This window comes from Mobula hypostoma, chromosome 29 (genome assembly GCF_963921235.1).
Source record: "Mobula hypostoma chromosome 29, sMobHyp1.1, whole genome shotgun sequence".
In the NCBI taxonomy this organism is placed as follows: Eukaryota; Metazoa; Chordata; class Chondrichthyes; order Myliobatiformes; family Myliobatidae; genus Mobula; species Mobula hypostoma.
Window position 1 is genome coordinate 7289387 of NC_086125.1, and position 22252 is coordinate 7311638.

The 22252-nt window shown below is 44.3% G+C and overlaps 1 protein-coding gene across 4 annotated transcripts in view; it reads right to left on the minus strand.

The window, feature by feature from the left end:
• Positions 1 to 22252, minus strand: part of LOC134339502 (DENN domain-containing protein 1B-like) — a 108745-nt gene that overhangs the window by 11819 nt on the left and 74674 nt on the right. For 3 of the 4 annotated variants that reach the window (XM_063036081.1, XM_063036079.1, XM_063036080.1), the window contains 10 exons: positions 19517 to 19618; positions 17843 to 17968; positions 11932 to 12033; positions 10466 to 10556; positions 10314 to 10354; positions 9713 to 9784; positions 4259 to 4315; positions 2900 to 3034; positions 1682 to 1749; positions 697 to 907 (listed from right to left, as the gene is read on the minus strand). In XM_063036081.1, the coding sequence (XP_062892151.1) occupies positions 697 to 907; positions 1682 to 1749; positions 2900 to 3034; positions 4259 to 4315; positions 9713 to 9784; positions 10314 to 10354; positions 10466 to 10556; positions 11932 to 12033; positions 17843 to 17968; positions 19517 to 19618 (1005 nt within the window). Of the gene's footprint in view, positions 1 to 696; positions 908 to 1681; positions 1750 to 2899; positions 3035 to 4258; positions 4316 to 9712; positions 9785 to 10313; positions 10355 to 10454; positions 10557 to 11931; positions 12034 to 17842; positions 17969 to 19516; positions 19619 to 22252 lie in introns of those variants that run through there. The other variant, XM_063036082.1, reaches the window with a different exon arrangement.

Consider the following 22252-nt stretch of genomic DNA (forward strand, 5'->3'; position numbering starts at 1 on the left):
GGCAATGTGTGACGGAAGTGTTAGATTCATCTTGGGGTAGGTTAAAGGGTCAGCACAAAGTTGTGCTGTTACTGTTCCATGTTCTTGATTTTATTTTTATTGAGATACAGTGCGGAATAGGTCCTTTGAGCCGCACCGTTCAGCATTCCCTGATTTAATCCTAGATTAATCATGGGACAATTTACAATGACCAATTAACCTATGAACCAGTACGTCTTTGGACTGTGATAGGAAACTGGAACACCTGGTGGAAACCCACGTGGCCACAAAGAGAATGTACAAACTCCTTACAACCTTCGCTATAAATATACCCAATGAATTGGCCTACACAGCTGTCTGTATCATTGAATTCCACAGATTCACTACCCTCTGGCAAAAGAATTTCCTCCTCATTTTTGCTCTAACAATAAAATTCCTCCACATCTTTGTTCTAATAAAGATATTGGCTCCTCATCTCCGTTCTAAAAGAAATTGATCCACTTGTCTGTTTTAATTGAGGTAGAGTCTGTGGAGTTAACATTTCGGGTTGATGATTTCCCATCACAACAATTCTGATTAAAGGAGACCGAACTAAAACATTGTTTCTCCTTCTGCAGATACTGCCTGATCTGCTGAGTGTTTCCAACACTTTCTGCTTTTGTTTTAGATTTCCCAAATCTTTGTGCCTGGTATAATAGAGATTAAAGAGCATTTTACCCTGCGTATGTCCTCCATGGAGTCCAAGTTGAATAAGTCGAGGCTTCGCGTTCCATATAGATGGCCCTTGTCGTGAGCTGTCCGGGTACTGAGAGTATCAAAGATCTCCCCAAGCAGGTCCATATTCTCTTCCTGCAGGAGGCTGCAGTCAAGGAATTCGTCAGTGATTGTGTCCAGGGAGCTGTCTAGTCCATCCTCCTCACTGGTGGACCTGCACAAGTCAAGCAGATACCCAGGCATCAGCAGTCTGGAAGGGGCTGAAGATCAGGAGACTTAAAACCCCAACGACGGTCAGTCGGAGAAATGGGAAAATGCCTACTAGTTTCCTTTAAAGGTGGGCCCATACTTACGTCGATGGGACAATGTGCTTGCAGTCCAAAGGTGATGGGACAGGAAAATGGGTCTGCATCCCAGCTGATGGAGTGGGGAAAAGGTCTGCATTTTCTCTTTGCAGTGAAGGAGGATGAGAGGTGAATAAATAGAGGTGTCCAAGATGATAAGAGGCACTGATGGAGTGGATAGCCAGAGACTTTTCCCCCGGGGCAGAAATGACCAATACAAGGGGCATAATTTTGAGGGGATTGGAGGAAAGTATGAGGAGCATGTCAAAGATACAGAGACCGGTGGCTGCATGGGACACACTGACAGGGTGGTGATAGAGCCGCATACATTAGGAGCATTTAAGAAGCTCCTAAATAGGCACGTAGATGACAGAAAAACGGAGGGTTATGTTAGGAGGGAAGGATTAGATTGATCTTGGAGTAAGTTAAAATGTCAGCATGACATCGTGGGCCAAAGGGCCTGCGATGTGCTGTAATGTTCTGGGTTGTATCCCATTGATATCCCAGGAGAGGACCCTATGTCCATCTTAGGATATGGATCAGGACGTGAGGGCCAAAGGTGCACGTACTGTGAGAATCCGGTCGGTCATCCCATTTGACTTACAGACACCTGCAGCTGAGGGGGTGGGAGAAGAACGATTTACCTGACTGTCCCAGTGGGCAGAGGTCCATTAATGCTTGTTTGGCGACGGGTTGGTCTGCGGGGGCGAGACTAGAGGAGGAATGGTGAAAAATGTTAAACAAGACAATGAGGGGCCGACACACACTCCTGTTTGTAGCTGATAGGTTGATCTACCTTGACCAATTACCCCGGCATCATTTTTACACAAACTCTCAACATAAACTTAGTTGACACGTATCTGAGACTGGAGTCTTCAGATAAGGAGCCTGTGAATGACGCAGATGATAACAGTCATCGAAGGTTTTATTTAGAGATTCAGCGCAGTAACAGGCTCTCCTGGCCCACACTGCCCAATGTGAGCTATTAACCTACCAAACCATACACGTTTGAAATGTGGGAGGGAACTGGAACATCCAGAGGCAACCCACACAGTCACAGGGTGAAACTACAAATTCCTTACAGCAGCTGCAGAGCTGAACCTGGGTCACTGCTGCTGTCGTAGTGTTACACTAACCAAGTTGTCAGATTGGGAACTTTTCTTCCCCCTTATTAATTTCAGGGCACGTGGGCACGTGACCAAGTGGTTAAGGCATTGGACTAGCTACCTGAAGGTCGTGAGTTCGAGCCCCAGCTGAGGGAACGTGTTGTGTCCTTGAGCAAGGCACTTAATCACACATTGCTCTGTGACGACACTGGTGCCAAGCTGTATGGGTCCTAATGACCTTCCCTTGGACAACATTGGTGTCGTGGAGAGGGGGGACTTGCAGCATGGGCAACTGCTGGTCTTCCATACAACCTTGCCCAGGCCTGAGCCCTGGAGAGTGAAGACTTTCCAGGCGCAGATCCATGGTCTCGCAAGACTAACAGATGCCTTTACCTACTTATTAATTTCAGGCTTTGAGGTCACCTTTTGTTAATTTCAGGGCTCTGATTGTATAGTTTCTGCACCCAATGGTTAAGAAACCAGAATTGCAGTTATTCTGGCCGCTCTAAAGAGAGGGAGACTGAGAAGAGAAACACCAACCTTCGACTGGCATTCTAAAGTCCACCCTCAGAAACTGAGCTGTGATGCCTCCTCCAGACAAATTACTTAGCATGAACAAATGTACTGGCCTGTATTAAGTTGTTGGCGAGGCACCCAGGTTTTGAAACCAATAATCAGTGCGCAGAGAAGATGCAGGGAACCCAATTCCTGTTCTTACTGGGCGTCCAATTGCTCCTCATTACAGAGCCTTCCTACCTGACCAAAGTGCTGGGTGATCGGCAGTCGATTCTGCAGGGACTCTGTCTGGACGCGTCTCTGATGGATGGGTCCCCCAACCGGTTGATATCTCAGTGACCCACCGCGCTGAAACGCTCGCTCATCACCCAAGTCCTGCAAATCAAAGTTCAAACTAAATTTATTATCAACGTACATGTCACTGTATACTACCCTGAATTAATTTTCTTGCGGGCATTCACAACAGAACGAAGAAATACAATAGAATTGTCAAAAAACTACACACAAAGACTGACAACCAATCTGCCAAAGAAGACAGTAAATAAAAAAAGCTATAGTACAGGATAAACAAGCAAAAACAACTTACTTAATAGATATCGCCATTCTATACACACATAATTTACAGAAATCAATAAGTGAAAAGCACCAGAAATATGCTGAATTAAAAGAGGAAATTGAAAGACTTTGGGACATGAACAGGGTATACACTGTCCCAATAGTAATCTCTATAACTGGTGTCATCCCAAAGCCACTACACTATTGCATTAAACAATTAGGGCTACACAGCAATATCTATGTAAATCTTCAGAAAGCCACAATGCTAAACACCACAGGAACAGTCCGAAAGTTCCTAGCAATTCAGAAATGAGTGTGCGTGGTTATGCCTGTACCTCAGGTTTTATCAGCTTGAGCTGAAGAAAAATGTGTTTTTATAATAATACAGAAGTAAATAAATAATATTGAGACCATGAGTAGTCAATTCTTTGAAAGTGAGCCCATAGGTTGTTGAACCAGTTTAGTGTTGAGGTGAGTGAAGTTACCCACACTGGTTCAGGAGCCTGATGCTGAGGGGTGATGACTGTTCCTGAACCTGCTGGTATGGGAATAAGGCTCCTGTGCCTCCTTCCCGATGACAGCAGGGAGAAGAGGGCATGGCCTGGGTGGTGGGTGTCCCTGTTGATGGATGTGGCTTTCCCGTGGCATCGCTCCTTGTATATGTGCTTTTCCTGTGATGGACTGGGTTTTATCCATTACTTTCTACAGACTATTCTGTCCTTGGGCAGTGGTACTCACTCAGTATTCAGCACTGTGCTACATGGCTACAAAGCAAAAGGTCCCACCAGGGCCCTGCACATTCACATGGTACGGCCCGGCTTGCTTCCACACCCATGAGTGAGTCTGGCCTGGATTCAAATCACAGCACTGACAGTATCACTATATTAGTCATTCATATACAGTTGCATTCCAGGTTAAAACTTCTCCAAACACAAAGCCACCAAGTTTACAGAGGACAGGTCAGCCAGAGTGCGATAAAACCACCAATGAGTTTCAGCAAAAGCATCACAAGAAGGAAAAGTTAGATGATGTTGTCACCAGTACCTTGTGTTTCAGACGATTTTTCATCCCCTTCAAGCCCAATTTAGCTTGATCTTTAGCCTAGAAATAACAAAGACATCATGAATATTTTTGCATTTCTGAAACTGTTACCATTGACACCACCCCTCCAGTCTCTTAGCTCGTGACTCCACCACCATTGATTCATTGTCATCATCTTCGGATCTGCAAGTGCTCCCCTTCTCTTCCCCTACCCTTCTTTCATCCCTGTTTCCCACCTCCCCCCCCCACCAAAAAGTTTTATCTGCTCTGGAGCTGAAGCTGTACTCCAGTCTGCAGCAACAAAAATGGCCATTTACAAAGGATCAACTTGTTACTGCATGACAAAGCCACGTCAATCCTCAAACTCTCCCTTCTGCTCTTTGCAAGAAACACATGCACAATCATTTTCTCTGCTTCTTCATGCCTATGCTGACTACCCCCCCCGCCCCACCCACCAAACTACTTTGAACGTGATAATTGAACTTGCTTCCATTTACAGAAGAGATTCCACAGACACCGGAAATCCAGAGCAGTACACATAAAATGCTGGAGTAACTCAACAGGTCGGGCAGCATCCATGGAGAATGCAAGCAACAGGAATTCTGCAGATGCTGGAAATTCAAGCAACACACATCAAAGTTGCTGGTGAACGCAGCAGGCCAGGCAGCATCTCTAGGAAGAGGTACAGTCGACATTTCAGGCCGAGACCGTTGGCTGAAGGGACGAAGGGTCTCGGCCTGAAACGTCGACTGTACCTCTTCCTAGAGATACTGCCTGGCCTGCTGCGTTCACCAGCAACTTTGATGTGTGATCCATGGAGAATGGATATTTTGGGTCAATATTTCAGACACTAATGAAGATCTGAGCCCAATCTATTGATTGTTCATTCTTCTCCATAGATACTGCCTGACCTTCTGAGTTCCTGCAGCATTTTGTGTGTGCTTCTATTCTGCAGGATGAAGAAGTTTGGTACCAGAGCTGGGTTACCTCTCACGATCCTCTGATTTAAACTAAAGGTGATGTTCAGATGCTGCACTGGGAGGATTTTCCTCATGCAACTCTGCTAACTACCTTAAACTGGTTCTCAATCCACACCTATTATTCAACTCATCTGAACCATTTGCTTCTATTAAGTCACTACTCAATGCTGTCTGTGCTACAGGAGAAATTCTCCAGTCTCTCTGCAGCTGAGCCTGGAGATCATTCTAAAAACTCTTTTGGGCTTTTGTAAGCTATACCGATGAGAATTAGATAATACTTAATGACAACCAAAACAGTGTTTTATAGACTGGTTATCCCTGCAAGGGGGCCTAAGTGCCTTACCTGCCCATACACCACCTCCCTCCCCTCCATTCAGGGTCCCAAACAGTCCTTCCAGGTGAGGCAACATTTCACCTGCAAATGTGCTTGGGTTGCCTATTGTGTCCGGTGGTCCCGATGCGGGCTCCTCCACCTTGGTGAGACCTGCTGTAAATTGAGGGACCACTTTGTCAAGCACCTCCGCTCCATCGCCACAAGTGCAACCTTCCGCTAGCCAAACATTCTAATTCTGACTCCCATTCCTGTTCTGACATGTCATCCATGGACTCGTCTCGTGCCAGATTTTACGACATATCCCGGTGATATTATACCCAATTCTGATTCTGATTCTATTGACTACTTGAACTTGAAGGAAGAGGCAAGGTAGCAGTGGGAAATTAGCACACTCCAGAGGTAGTGCTAGGCTGTGAAAGGTGGAGTGACAGAGATGGGTGGTGTCCTGCAATCTGGAATTGGGCTGTAAAGGAGAGGCGTAAAGGATTAAAGAGAGTAAGGGCCAAGGACATATGGCAGAACTATGGTTAATGTTAGCGGACAGGTTTGACTGGTAGAAGGAATGTGAACTGTAAGTTATAAATAAAGGTGACTACATTTAGGTGTGGCTCAGTAAGATGTTCTCCTATGAATGAGTCAGAAGCTTGTTAGTTCAAACCCATTGCAAGAACTTGAATACGAAACTCGAGGCAGAAATATTAATGCAGTATCAAGAGGGTGCTACGCTGCTGCAGATTCCATTTTCAGATAAGATGTCGAAGCCTTGGGTCTTTTATAAAACTTCGGTTCTGAATGCTACTTGCTTACTTTTATTGTTTGTATGATTTTTTTCTCTCTGTGCATTAGGTGTTTGACATTTTTTTATTGGGTTCTTTTGGGGTTTCTTTGTTTCGTGGCTGCCTGTAAGGAAATGAATCTCAAGGTTGTATAGAGTATACATACGTTGATAATAAATGTACTTTGAACTTTGGAAGTCGAGTACGTTGTCATATGCACAAGTAGGTTTATGCATAGGTGCAGGAGAAACTTGCAGCATCATCACTGGCATCAGATAAACAACATTCACAAGAAAGCAAACATGAAGTAAACAGAAATTATACACAATTTTTACAAGAACGTAATTAAAACAAAAGAAAACAAAGCCCATTCTAGTGGAAAAGTGACTACAGCAGTCATAGTGTTGCTAAACTGTAGAGATTAGGGTTTTGCCTATTGGCTCAAGATTGAATAGGTGAAGGAAAGTGGCTTTTCTTCAACCTGCTGGTGGGGGACTTCAGGCTCCTGTTGCTCCTGCGTGATTGTAGCTATGACAAAATGGCATGCACGAGGAAATCTGCAGATGCTGGAATTTCAAACAACACACATAAAAAATGCTGGTGAATGCAGCAGGCCAGGCAGCATCTATAGGAAGAGGTACAGTCGACGTTTCGGGCCGAGACCCTTCGTCAGGAAAATGGCATGTCCTGGATTGTGAGGATCTTTGATGACAGATGCCGCTTTCTTGAGGCAGTGCATCCTATAGATACAACCAATTGTGGGGAGGCGTTTTCCTGTGATGTATTGGTCTGAGTCCACTATTCTGTGCAGATTCTTACATTTCTGTACGTTTTAATTGCTGTACCAGACCAGCATTCAGCCAGTGCGGATATTTTCAACAGTATATCTCATTACTGTACAGGAAGGATGTGGAAGCCTTAGAGATGGTGCCGAAGAGATTTACCAGGATGCTGTCTGGATGAGAGACCATGTTTTATGATTGAGCGAGCTAGGGCCTTTCTCTTTGGAGTGAAGAAGGATGAGAGGTGACTTGATAGAGGTGTACAAGATGATAAGGGACATAGATTGAGCGAACAGGCAGAGACTTTTCCCCATACTGGAAATGACTAATACAAGGGGGCATAATTTTAAGGTGAATGGAGAAAAATATAGGGGAGGGTGGTGTCAGAGGTAAGTTTTCACACAGGGCGTTGGGTATGTGAAATGTACTGTCAGGGTGGTGGTAGAGGTAGATACATTAGGGGCATTTAAAAGACTCTTAGATAGCCACATGGAAGTTAGAAAAATGGAGGCTATGTAGGAGGGAAGGGTTAGATTGATCTTAGAGTAGGTTAAAAGGTCAGCATAACATTGTGGGCCAAAGGGCCTGTACTGTGCTGTAAGGTTCTATGACCTCTGCTCTAGTACATCTCGAGAATTTTTTTCAGAGTGTATGATGACAAGCTAAACCTCCATAATGTCTTAAGAAAAGTGAAGGTGATGTTGTGCTTTCCTTATGATCCTATTTATGTGCTGAGCCCATGACGGGCCACAGGATATACTAGTGCCCAGGAATTTAAAGCTGCTGACTCTCTCCACTGCCGATCCCTCAATGTGGACTGGAAATATCCACCCACCTACACCCTTCCTGAAGTCAACAGTCAGTCCTTTAATTTTACTGACACTGAACAAGGGACTGTTGTTGTGGTACCTCTCGACCTATCTCACTCCAGTAAGCTGCCACGTCACCACATCGATTCGTCCAACAGTATTCGTATGATCGGCAGATTAAAAGATGGCATTGGAGCTGTACTTAGCCACAAGAAAACCTGCAGGTGCTAGAAATCCAAAGAACACCCACAAGATACTGGAGGAACTCAGCAGGCCGGGCAGCATCTACGGAAAAGAGTAAACAGTCAACGTTTCAGGCCGAGTCCTGATGAAGGGTCTTGGCCCAAAGCATTGACTGTTCACTCCTTTCCATAGATCGATTTGCTTGCACCTTTATTAATGATCATCGAGGAGGAGACGCTGATCGTCTCTGACTGAGATCTGCTAATGACCCAGGTACAGAGCTACAGAGGCCCCTGGTCTTGAAGCATAGTCATGAGCTTGGATGGGATAAATGTGCTGAGTGTTGAGCTTTAGTTTAAACCCAGGACTCTACATATTCTCCTAGATGGAGGTAAAAACTGGCACTAAAGTTCAGGTGCTGTTTCACAATCCCATGGACCCAAGCAACACACACAAAATGCTGGTGGAATGCAGCAGGCCAGGCAGCATCTATAGGAAGGGGTACAGTCGACGTTTCAGGCAGCCCAAAACATCGACTGTACTTCTTCCTATAGATGCTGCGTTCCACCAGCATTTTGTGTGTGTTGTTTGGATTTCCAGTACCTGCAGATTTCCTCGTGTTTGCCCACGGACCCAAGTTTATTCCTGACTTCCATGTTCTGTGTGTGGAGTTCACACGTTCTCCTGGAATTATGAGGTTCAATTAGATCCTCAGGTCCATGTCCCAGTTGTGGTAGGTGCTGGCAGTTGATTAGCGATTGTAAATCTTCCCCTAATGTACAGATGAGAGGCTGAATCTGGAGAATGGTAATTGGGATGTGGAGAGAGCAGGTTACGGGATGGGGAGGGGAGTGATTGTTCTGTGAGTTAGCTTAGGCTTGATGGGCCAGAATGGCTTCTTCCTATGTTGTATGGAAATATGAGGAAGGAAGTATCCTTAGTGTCTGCTCAAAAGTCATTCCTCAATTTTACAAAAACATTATACATTTTTAGGAGTTCATCATTAAATATCCTCACCACCCCGGACATTGTTACCATCAGGCAGGAGGTACATGAACCTGAAGGTGTACGATTCAGGAACAGCTTCTTCCCCTCTGCCATCAGATTTCTGAATGGACACTGAACCCACAAACACTATCTTTTTTTATCTCTTGTTTTGCACTACTTATTTCAGTTAACTTTATAAATAAATATTGTATATATATTTACACGTGTGTATAGAGTGTATATACACACACACACACACTTACTGTAACTTACAGATTTATTGTTATGTATTGCAATGTACTGCTGCAAAATAACAAATTTCACAACATATGCCAGAGATATTAAACCTAATTCTGATGTACTTCCTACAATGAAAAAAAGTTAACACTTCAAAAAATACATTATTGACCACGAAGAAATTTGGAATGCCTTGAGGTTGTGTCTTTTCTTTTAAATAAGTAATGGTGAGTTATTTCAGTCCCAGATATTGTCCTGTTTTAACATCCACAGCGACCAGCCGTGAACACCCTTGACATCAGGCCAGTTGTCAGCAGTCACGCTGACCCTGCGGAATGGAGGGTTTGCTGTGAGCTCCTCAGTACTTACAAAGTTATACATGTTCTTCATAGCTGGATTGGCTTTAGATTTCATGGTGTGAATCAGGGCTCCACCACTTCTCTGCACATAAACGGAGTGAATTGTTGAAACATCATGTCTCATCTCATCATCAAGCCCCTAAATTCCTTCAAATTCATTCATGTTTTGGTATCACAAACCTCCAGGCTTTGGTATCACAAGTAGCTTAGCACCCTTTCCACTGGAGTAAGGAAGCCCCTGATAAAACGTACTTACTCTCAGGCCAACTCTCATCATCACCCTTCACCTCTGGTAATCGGTAGCATCTCTGAGCAAGATCCACACTTTCTCCCGTTCCCCCAGAGAGCACCCTTCCCTCCCAACACTCTGTACCCTCCTTATCCCTCTGGATTCCATTCCCTCCCTCCCTCTCCCCCATCACTTTCTACTCTGCTTCTCTCTATTCCACACTCCCTCCCTCCTTCCTTCAGTTTCACTTCTACTCTCTGCACCTTCTCTCTCCTTCTTTACTCCATACAATCTCTGGTCTCCTCTGACAGTCCCAGTACCCTGCCCCAACTATGATCCATCTATATCATTGGTGTTATCAATAAAAGGTGTTTTTATTTACCTTTACGTTTTGCTTCCATAGTTGATAGGTCTTGGAGCAGCCTGAGGGATGGGAGAAGCCCAGAATTAGTGGCCGTCACAATACAGAAAATGCATAAGCATGACACCCGCGCTGATTCATGTGAGAACTCGTTCAAGATGCTCAGTCCTCACCTGAAGAATAACCACCCAGATTAACCTCCTCCTCGAACAGATCCGTCAATACCTTCCCCTGGTTGAGCTTTTCCAGTCGATTATCTATAAACTGAATCAAAATGACATGAAACAGAAACAAATTGAATGTGAGCAGACACAGAGCTAAAGGAGAATTAACGGGGGCTAAGTTGAAATGGGAAAGGCTGAAAGACTAAATCAACTCAAAAGAGATTTTCCTTGGGTCAACTGATTTATTTTACTTTTTATTTAGAGATACAGCAGAGCCCAACAACCCTGCACAGCCTAATTACGGTTCCCCAATGAGACCAATTAACCTACTTACGTCTCTTGGACCCACACCAGAGCACTTGGAGGAAACCCATGCGGTCACAGGGAAAACATACAAGCTCCTTACAGGCAGTGGCGAGTTTTGAACGTGGGTCGCTGGTGCTGTAGTAGCTTTACGCTAATCACTGCATTACCATGGTTGTGGGAGGAAGGGAGGGAGGTGATCTGTGTGAGGAGTTAAAATATAAAATTGGCTCTAAGAGGAAGAGGAGGTCTCATCACACACTATTTTGTTGGATCATGAAATGTTTTGCCATGGAGTAGTTTACCAAACACTGTTATATCTTGGAAAACAGGACAAATATTTTCATAAACACGAGAAAGCCTGCAGATGCTGGAAATCCAGAGCAACACACACAAAATGCTGGAGGAACTCAGCAGGTCAGGCAGCATCTATGGAAAAGAGTGAACAGTTAATGTTTCAGGCCATTTTTTCAGGACTGGAAAGGAAGGGGGAAAATGATGGATTAAAAAGGTGGGGGGGGAGTGGGGAAGGAGACTAGCTGGAAGGTGATAGGTGAAGCCAGGTGGGTGGGCAAGGTCAATGGCTGGAGAAGAAACAATCTGATAGGAGAGGAGGGTAGACCATGGGACAAAAGGAAGGAGCAGGGAACCAAGAGGGCAAGGGGGGAGTGATAGGCAGCTGAGAAGAGGTAAAAGGTCAGAGTGGGGAATAGAGGAAAGGAGGGGGGAAAATTTTTTTTTACTGGAAGGATAAATCGATATTCACGCCCTCTGGCTGGAGGGTACCCAGATGGAATATAAGGTGTTGCTCCTCCACCCTAAGGCGGCCTCATCTTGGCACAAGAGGAGGCCATGGATCAACACATCACAATGGGAATGGGAATCTAGGAGAGGTTTGAGGATTGTAAGAAGACAACCAAAGCTGTGGGGTTATTTTGGGATCATTCTGGCACTGAGCTGGACCATTCAAGATGAGACATCTCTGTGCTGGAAACGTACGGTTCTGTTTCTTGGAATAATGAACAATGAGTATTCAGAATGGAAAACTGAGGAGGTTTTCAATGCATTGTGGTACCAGGGAGTCTGAGCAGGAGTGAGGTGATGAAAGACTTTCAGCCTCTGGGGTGGTACCCGATGCACAGACCCCATTCCTGCCTCATGTCAAGCCTCACCTGTTTGAACAGCTGAAGGTGCACTGCATGCTGCAGGAAATTCTTCATCGAACTCAGTTTGTGGTCCAAAAATGTCTCCTCGCAAAATGTAACCGGTTCCCCCTAAGGACACAGGAAGTAAAAAAAAAAATTCATGAGTAGTTTCACTTTTCCTCCTGGCTTTCTCAATGGTCTTCTCAAACCTTGTTGTTCAGAGTCTAAATGGCAGACGGAAGCTACCAGTCCATTGTGCGCATGCCAATTCTTCGAAAGAGTCCTCCTATTACTCACACTCCGTTGAACATTCTCACATCATCATGATATAATGTCTTTCTCGTCAAATAATCAGGAAATAACACATTTTTGAAATACAGGAAGCGTGCAATTGTAGGGAGAAGTAATGATCTAACACAAAGTGCCATCTCATTAGTCAACAAAGAAGTGATATCTACACATAATTTGCGGTATCAGAGAGAGATATATTACAGGATGCTATTCTACGCTGTGCAGTGGGTGCTTCTTGTTCTGCTTTGTAACTCCAAATCATAAAACTAATTGAAACCAAAAGGACCGGAGCCCAGAGATATCGTTTCATATTTACATTGAGAGAGGTGCACACTTGTATCAAGTGTTTAAATGGACATGAATGCTAAATCAAACAATGTATTTACAATTTACTCAAATATTACTGAAATATTAAATATATTAAATATTAAATACACAATACTCCTTCCTACTTAGCTATGACTCCAACTCAATATAGAATGTATCTCAACTTATAAAAATATACTATATATGATATAAAAAATAGAATTATTATACAGACATCCACGGCATAATAAATTTTTAATTGTTTCATTCAGGCGCAAAGATTTAATCACTGTGGAAGATTTCTTACTCTTGTGGGATAATGTCTTTCCTGACAAGGGAGAATCACTCTGCTCAGCAGGTGAAACAATCTCAGGTCCTGGGCCTTCTCTGTGTGGTTGTAGAAGTTGAGCCTGGGACTGCAGGAAGTTGTTCTGACAGCTCTGGACACTGTTCTTCTCCAACAAATGACCCTGCTCTCCAGACGACACCTGACGCAACTTCCACACTATAGGAGAGCGGTCCAGTTCTGTCCTTAATATTTCTGAGTACCCACTTTTGATCACCTCTGTAGTCCTCGCTATGACTGCTAGTCCAGGAGGGAAACATTGAATCTCCTTGTTTCAGGAGCCTTCAATTTGTCTCAGCTGTTTGCCTTGCATACTCCTTCTGAGACTGGGGGTTGAGGAAATCCAAGTGTGAGCACAGGGACATCCCAGAAACAGCACAGCTGAGGAGTTGTTGGTTGTGGAGTGCGCTGCACTGCGATATGCAAGCAGGAAATTAGCGAGCTTCTGATTCAGTGTCAGTGCAGTGTTCTGCTGACATTGCTCACCGTGCATTCTTTAGACTCTGGACAAACCTTTCCAACAAACCATTTGTAGCCGGATGGTATGGTCCAGATGTAATATATGTCTTATTCCATTCATTTTCAGGAATGACAGAAACTGTTCCACAACAAACTATGATGCATTGTCACTGACTAAGTGTTCTGGAACGCATCAGTAGTCTGTGAGGCAGTAGTGGAGGCTATCAGGAACATTTCTGGCCACCTTGTAGCTACATCCATGACTACCAAGAAATTTGTGTCTATGCATGGTCTGGCAAAATCCACATGAATCCTCTGCCAGGTAAATGCAGGGGTGAAGAGGTGCTGCCCTTGGCATCTTCTGGGCATGTTGGCATCCTGAACAATGTGTGGCAACTGCTCGATCCCAGGCTGCCAAAGCTTCGAGCCAACACTTTCATTTTGACCATGTCCAGATGACCAGCATGTAGCTCTCAGCTTGGATGGTACAACAGCTATCAATCCCCACATAAGGCAACCCCCATTAAGGGCAAGTTCAACCCTGTGCTGGTAAAAATGGGAGATTGAAGTTTCTGCTGCACATTCCAGCCTTTTTGGGAGTCCACGTGGACCTGAGACAGAGTGGGGTCTTTTCTAATTTCCCTTTGGATCAGGTCTGCAGTAAAAAGGAGAGTTTCAATTTGCATTAGGGAGAATACATTGAGAGGAGTGTCCTCTTTTGCAAATTTTTCAGGTATTTCCTTTTCCAAAGGTAAACGGGACAATCAGTACGCATTGTATGATTAGTCTCCTCTTGAATTCAATCTTATTATAATTATGTCCTCCAAGAAACAGAGCCCATCTCTACGTTCCTGCTGCTGCAGTTAGTAGAACACCCTTCTGTGAATTGAAATGGATACTAGTGGTTGATGATCAATAATGAGGGTAAACTCTCTCCCATACAAGTCCTCACCCCAAACCAGACTCCAGTCCTCTCTGTCAATCTGTGCATGATTTTTCTCTGCAGTGGTAAGGGAGTGTGATGCAAATGCTATGGGGGCTCACTTCCATCACTCATAACATGTGACATGACTACACCTATACCATAAGGTTGGGCAGCTGAGGTAAGCTTCACTGGATGATGTAGATCATAATGTTTGAGTACAGTGTCTGATATCACCATGTCAGGGTTAGGGTTTTGAAAGCCACCTCACACTGCTTTGTCCATTGCCACTTCTTCCCAATCTATAGTAATGAGTTCAAGGGGTGGACCACAGTAGTCAGATTTGGCAGGAATTTTATAGTAATTGTCAAATCCTAAAAAGGACCTCAACTGTGACACATCCTTTGAAGCTACTGCTTGAATTTTCTCAGCACACTTGTGTAAAGTCTTGTGCATCAATGGTGTGACCACAGTAAGTGATGCTTGGTTTAAAGAATTCACACTTGTTACATCATGTTCTGAGTCCATAATCCTCTAAGCTTTTTAACACTGTTTTGAGATTTTGGAGATGTTCCTTGTCATCCTTACTAGTAACAATGATGACATCCAGGTAACACTGAGTGCCTGGGCAGCCTTGTAGCACCTGGTCCCTAGCTTTCCATCAGAGTGCAGATGCAGATGCTGCTCCAAAAATAAGGCTATTATAGTGATAAAGCCCTTTGTGAGTGGTTATGCTGAAAAACACTTTGGACTCTTCTTCCATCTCCACCTGTGCCTCAGCTAAGTCCACTTTGCTGAAGTGTTTCCCTCCTGAAAGTTTTGCAAAGATATCCTCCATCCTGGGCAGAGGGTATTGACCAGCTTTTAGTGTTAGGTTGATGATGACCTTAAAATCACCACAGGTAGTGACAAACCCATTCTCCTTGTCTACTGGGACCACCGACGTTGTCCATGTGCTCCACTCAAACTTATAAAGAATTCCTTCAGCCTCCATGTGATGTAGTTGCATGCTTTTAAACCCAATGCATTCACTGTTTATGAACGATCTTTCTCCCTCCTGAAGAGACATGTGCTAATAGGAACATAGAAAACCTACAGCACAATACAGGCCCTTCGGCCCACAAAGCTGTGCCGAACATGTCCTTATCTTAGAAATTACCTAGGGTTACCCATTGCCCTCTATTTTTCTAAGCTCCATGTACCATCCAGGAGTCTCTTAAAAGACCCTATTGTATCTGCCTCCACTGCCATCGACGGCAGCCCATTCCACGCACTCACCACTCTCTGTGTAAAAAACCTACCCCTGACATCTGCTCTGTACCTACTTCCAAGCACCTTAAAACTGTGCCCTCTCGTGCTAGCCATTTCAGCCCTGGGAAAAAGCCTCTGACCATCCACACAATCAATGCCTCTCAGTATCTTATAACTGCACTGCTTTTAAAAAAAATTTGGATTTCTCATTGCGTTTTTTTTTAAAAACTCAAACATTTTGCTGTGCTCCAACAGGTAGATAGTCATCTCCGGTTTGTTTCAAAACTTCCTCATTGCTATTGTTATGTTTTGTGACTCCAAAACATTAAACTAACTGGAAGCAAAAAGATAGGAACCTGGAGATAAGGTGTCTAGTTTCATTTTTACTTTGAGAGGCACACGCATGTATGACGTGGTGACGTGATGACGTATGCCATTCACGTACTTTTACATATAACCTGTAATGAATTATTTAAATGAACAAGAATGCTTAATCAAACAATTGTATTTACAATCATACACAAATATTACTGAAATATGAAATACACAACACTTCCATTTAAGACAATGCAGTAGAGCTATTGGCTTCCACTTTATTTCTCCATTTTATATTCTTTTTGGACATGGAATCAATCTATGTATATAAACTAATTTATGGATTTATATTTATCGTGTTTTTTTTGTTATTGTGCTTATCTTTTTGTGTTTTTTTGTGCTGCATCAGATCTGGAGTAACAATTACTTCATTCTCCTTTACACTTGTGTACTGGAAATGACATTAAACAATCTTGAATCTTCCTCTTTCTATTTTTGAGTTAAACTCTAGAGAAAGACTTATTTTTCTTCTTGCGTCTCAATGTCTATCTCACATACACAGCTATAAAACTATGTTCTGGCTTTATAAAGCACTGGGTATTCCACATCTGGAGTCTTGCATTCAGTTCTGATTACCCTACTGTAGGAAGGATGTGGAGGGTGTGGAGAGGGAGCAGAAACAGTTTATCAGGATGTAGCTTGAATTAGAGGGTATGATCTATAAGGAGAGGTTGAACAAACTTGGGTTGTTTTCTCTGGAGCCGTGGAGGCCGAGAAGAAACCTGATAAAAGTTTACAAAGTTATGAGAGCATACATATTTCCCCCCAGGATTGAAATATCTAATACTAGAGAGCATACATTTAAACTGAGAAGGGGAAAGTTCAAAGGAAATGCGTGGAGTAAGTTTTATTTTACACTAAGAGAGGTGAGTGCCTGGAACGTGCTGTAGGTAAGAGGGATTAATGTTTGGTGCTTTTGGTTTGCCTTTAGCTGGTTTGGCACAACATTGTGGGTCAACGTGCCTGTTCCTGTGCTGTACTGTCAACATTCAATGTACTATGTCCCATGATTAAGCTAAGATTAAATCAGGGGAATTACTGCATAGCATGACTTGAAGAGCTAGAAAGGCCTATTCCTCTGTATCTCAATAAATAAATAATTGTATTGTATTTCTTTCCTGATAATGCAAGTAAGAAAATGAATCTCAAGGTTGTATAAGTACTTTGATAATAAACTTATTTTGAAATTTGAACTTCATCCTCCTCCTCATTACATCTCCTACATTAACAATCTTCCTTAGAACTGTAATTATTAGTCTCACAAAAAGCATCTTTCTTCATATTGTTTATAGCCATCTGAAAAACAGGTATGTGGTCTAATTACTGCATTACGACTTAAGTCATTGTAGCTCTTAATATATCGGCCAGTGCACAACTTGTCATTCCTCATCTGAGCAACACACATCAAAGTTGCTGGTGAACGCAGCAGGCCAGGCAGCATCTCTAGGAAGAGGTACAGTCGACGTTTCAGGCCGAGACCCTTCATCAGGACTAGGAAACGTCGACTGTACCTCTTCCTAGAGATGCTGCCTGGCCTGCTGCGTTCACCAGCAACTTTGATGTGTGTTGCTTGAATTTCCAGCATCTGCAGAATTCCTGTTGTTTGCATTTTTAAAATTCCTCATCTGACTTGTTCACAGCGTCACTGCAAGGAGGGCAGTTAAGGTAATGACTAGTGTATATACGCAAACACGAGGAAATCTGCAGATGCTGGAATTTCAAGCAATACACATAAAAGTTGCTGGTGAACGCAGCAGGCCAGGCAGCATCCCTAGAAAGAGGTACAGTTGACGTGTTGGGCTGAGTCCTGACGAAGGGTCTCAGCCCGAAGTGTCGACTGTACCTCTTCCTAGAGATGCTGCCTGGCCTGCTGTGTTCACCAGCAACTTTTATGTGTGACTAGTGTATATAACAGGTTTTCAAATAGCCGGGCACTGCAGGTATAGTGGTTGTAACTGGGTCTGACTCGAACCACTGTGGACACTCACAGCATTAAATTTAAGGGCATCTTGATAGCTTCCAAAGATTGCAGCCTGCGTCCTCAGAAAGGCTCGAGCCACCACATCGCCAGTCACTGCTGACTGTTTCTTCAACTTCATCTTCAGAACAGACATCTACAATAAAGGAAACAAGACACCGCACAGGTAATGTAAAGAAAGAGGGAGGGGGCAGAGTGGAGAGACATGGGGAGACTGGGAGGAAAGGGGGGAGAAATTAGAGGAGATAGGGAGATGATGGGGAAGGATGGAAAGTGGGGGAGACGGGGGTAGATGGTGAAAGGCGAGACAGGGATGGGTGAAAGGAAAAGGGGGAACGAGCGAGGGTGAGAGGAATGGGTAGGAATAGAGAGAGGGGGTAAGAGAACGGTGGGGAAGGGAAGATGAGCCACTAAGGAATGGCATTCAGACCTTATAATTAATTAAGCCCCAATCTTTCCAGTCAATTAAGAAGAACTTCTGCCCTGACCTTCACATTAGGTCATGTTCCCGCACTCTGAGTCTTGCTCTCCCGACACCATAAACACCACTCGCCATTTCATGACTTGCCCCTTCATATCCACATACTGATCCCTGCAATAATGTGCCGAATTGTAGCAATCCTTTTACTGACCTGGGTGTTCAGTGATTAAATCTGGCACTCTCTCCGTAAACGCCTATTCCACAAGCAGCAATGCATTCCGCCATTGGGAAGTGCAATGTGACAAGTTCAAGTCAGTGCACATGAAGCCCAGCCAAGCAACAACAGTCACCGGTCGGGCTGGTTTGATGCACTCTTGACAACAATGGGAGAAGAAGCAACAATGTCTTTCAATTACTGAACTTGGTCTATCACATTGAGGGCCCACCTAGATTCCTGCATCTCAGTCCAGTGCTGGTACTCACCACAGCAAATTCAAGTCTATTGTCACCTGACTGTTTATAATATATATATATGTTTACACACACAACCATATGAAATAACATTTATCACACACAACATATAAACCAACGTATTATACTATAAAAAATAAGTTGATAAAATATAATGGCATCCATTTTCCTCTCAGCCCCAATCTCCTGCCTTCTCTCCATATCCCCTCATGTCCTGACCAGTCAAGAATTTATGAACCTCTGCCTTAAATATACCCAAAGACTTAGCTTCCACGGCTGCATGTAGCAACGAATTTCGATTCACCACCCTCCGACTAAAGAAATTCCTTCTCATCTCTGTTCTAAAAGGACGCTCCTCTATTCTGAGGCTGTGCCCTCTGGACCCCACCCCCCCACCATAGGAAACATCCTCTCCACATCCACTCTATCAAGAGCTTTCCCCATTCGATAGGTTTCAATGAGGTCACCCCTCATTTTTCTGAATTCCATGATGTGAGCAATAGAGAACTGGGTCATGGCTGTGATTACTGTTTTTCTTCCATGCACAATGACCTGAAGTATTGTAATGCTTGGAAAAGTGATGATGCATCTCATTGCTTAGCAAGGCAGAGACATCTATGGTGTCAGAAAGTGATACAGCACACGATGCCTTTCCAGGTGGGTGGGGACAAATGCTTTTCTCAGTCTCAGACAAGATATCTCAGCCATGACCCGGGTGTAGATGGACCACAGAAGACGCTGTGATCTTTGTGGGCCGAAGGGCCTGTATTGTGCTGTAGGTTTTGAACTCACCACGTCCGTTGGCAGCTTTTCCAGGTCATTGAAGGGTGAATCCAGGCTGTTGGTGTCGACGTTTAATATAACCACATCGTCCAGAGCTTTGCTCCTCACCCTCTGCAAAGGAAAAGCACATTCTGAGGGGCACAAAATTTCACCAAAGGTATTCTCCCCTTTCGCTTTGGAAAACCTCTGTGAGAATGAGCTACTTCAGCAGACAAATGGCGATAAATGCTCTAAACATGACAGCCATCTCCAGATTCAATGGTAATGCCTGATATTTTTCATTTTTCCTTACCACAGAAGAGACTATTCACTCGATCAAGTCTCTGCCAGCTCTGAAAGCAGTCCCACTCGTCCCATTCCCACTCTCCCCTTTAAGCCCTGTAACCTGTACTCTCCCACATGTCCAGTAACTCGATTTAGACTTTTCCACCAGCCACGTTGGTACGTTGGTAAATTCACAGTAGACAAGTACCCTCACAACCAGCACTTCTTTGGGAAGTGGAAAGAAACTGGAGCATCCAGCCAACACCCAGGGAGAACACGCAAACTCAATTACTTCAGTACCACAAGTCAGAATTGAAATTGGGTCACTGGACTGAGGAAGCATCACTCTTGCTCTGAGAATTCCCACCCTCATCCATATCAGTGAGGTTCTCTTCTGCCGGTCTCCCTCCCCTGCCTGGCTGCATTTGCCCATCACCCTTCATTTACCTCCCCTACCCTCCCCAGTCTACCTCTGACCTCTATCCCACCACTTCCCCCCCTTCTCTTTATACGGGCCATCTCCATTCTCCACCCGTAGTACTGCTGCAGGGTTTTGACCTGAAACAATTCCTACCCAACCCCACAGACGCTGCTCGACCATGAGAAAATAAATCTCAAGGTTGTATATGGTGACCTATATATATACATACTTTGATAATAAATTTACTTTGAACTTTGAGTCACTCATTTTTTTCCTCTCAATGGTTGGAATGTGAAGCTTGTATTAAATATGTGGATGAGCCCAGCAGGACGGGCAGCATCTACGGATGGGAATCAACAGTCAATGTTTGGGGTCTAGGGCCTTTGTCAGGACTGGAAAGGAAGAAGTCAGAATAAGATGGGGCAAGAGGAAGAAGTGCAAGGTGGCAGGTGATAGGTGAAACTGGGAGGGGGGAGGGGTGAAGTAAAGAGCTGGGAAGTTGATTGGTGGAAGAGATAGAGAGGGAAATCTGATGGGAGAGGACAGAAGACCATGGAAGAAAGGGAAGGGGGAGCAGCATCAGAGAGAGGTGATGGGCAGGTAAGAAGAGAAAGTGTGAGAGGGAAATGGGAATGGGGAACAGAGAAGTGGGGGGAACAATTACCAGAAGTTGGAGAAATTGATGCTCATGCCATCAGGTTGGAGGCTACGCTGCATGTGCCACGAAAAGGGGGATCTCCCAGTGGCCACACTGTTTCTTATTCTAACTTCTTCCCGCTTCCTTTGCAGTCCCGATGAAGGGTCTTGGCCCAAAACATTGACTGTTTATTCCCATTCATAGATGCTGCCAGACCCGCTGAGTTCCTCCAGCACATTGCTTTAGATTTCCAGCATCTGTGGTACCTTGTGTTTATCAGATAGGCAGACTGTTGGGCGGGCAGCAGTTGGGCCGGTAGGGCTATTCTGTGTTGTACCTCTAACTAAATAAGTACGGAGGAAAATAATAATATTTGTAGAAATAATTAATCAGACACAGGAATGGCATGGTAATGCAGCAGAAAGTGTGATGATTAACACTGTAAGATCAGGGTTTGATTCTTGCCGCTATCTGTAAGAAGTTTGTAGGTTTTCCCCGTGACCATGTGGATTTCCTATGGATGCTTGATGATTCCCCCCATATTCCAAAGGCCAGGTTAGGGTTAGTGAGTTGTGGGTTGGACTTTGTGCAGGTTGCCTAGCACAATTCTCACTGATTTGATTTGACGCAAACCGTGTGTTTCGATGTACATGTGACATATAAAGCTAATCCTTAATCTTTAAATTAACTTCATTTCCTTGCCCCTTTGTCACTCTCTCCCTGCTAATCTCCCTCCTGTCATTTATCCCTGCAAGCGGAAGAAGTGCTATACCTGCCCATTCACCTTCACCCTCACCACTATTCAGGGCCCCAAACAGTCTTTCCAGGTGAGGCAACACTTTACCTGCAGTTCTGTTGGGGTTACCTACTGTATCTGGTGCTCCTGGTGTGGTCTCTTCTACACTGGTGAGACCTGATGTAGATTGGAGGACCGCTTTGTTGAGCAGCTTTGCTCTGTCTGCCACGAAAGGTATGTTTACCTGGTGACAACCATTTTAATTCGACTCCGTTTCCCATTCCCATTTAGACACGTCTGTTCATGGCCTCCTCTACTGTCACGACGAGACCAATCACAGATTGGAGAGGTAACATCTCATATTCTGTCTAGGCAGCCTCCTTTATGGCATGATCATTGATTTCCCTAATTCTGGTAATTTCTCCATCCTCCCCCTTCTCTGTTTTTCCTTTCCCAATTTTGGCTCCCCTCTTATCCCTTCTCTTCTCCTCACCTGTCTATCTCCTCCCCCTGGTGCTCCTCCTCCTTTCCTTCCTCCCATAATCCACTCTCCTCTCCTATAAATTCTTTCTTCTCCAGTCCTTAACCTCTTCCACCTATCAGTTCCCAGCTTCTCACCTCATCTCTTCCCTCACCCACCCAACTTCATCTATCACCTTTCAGTCTGTACTCCCCTCCCCTCCCCCA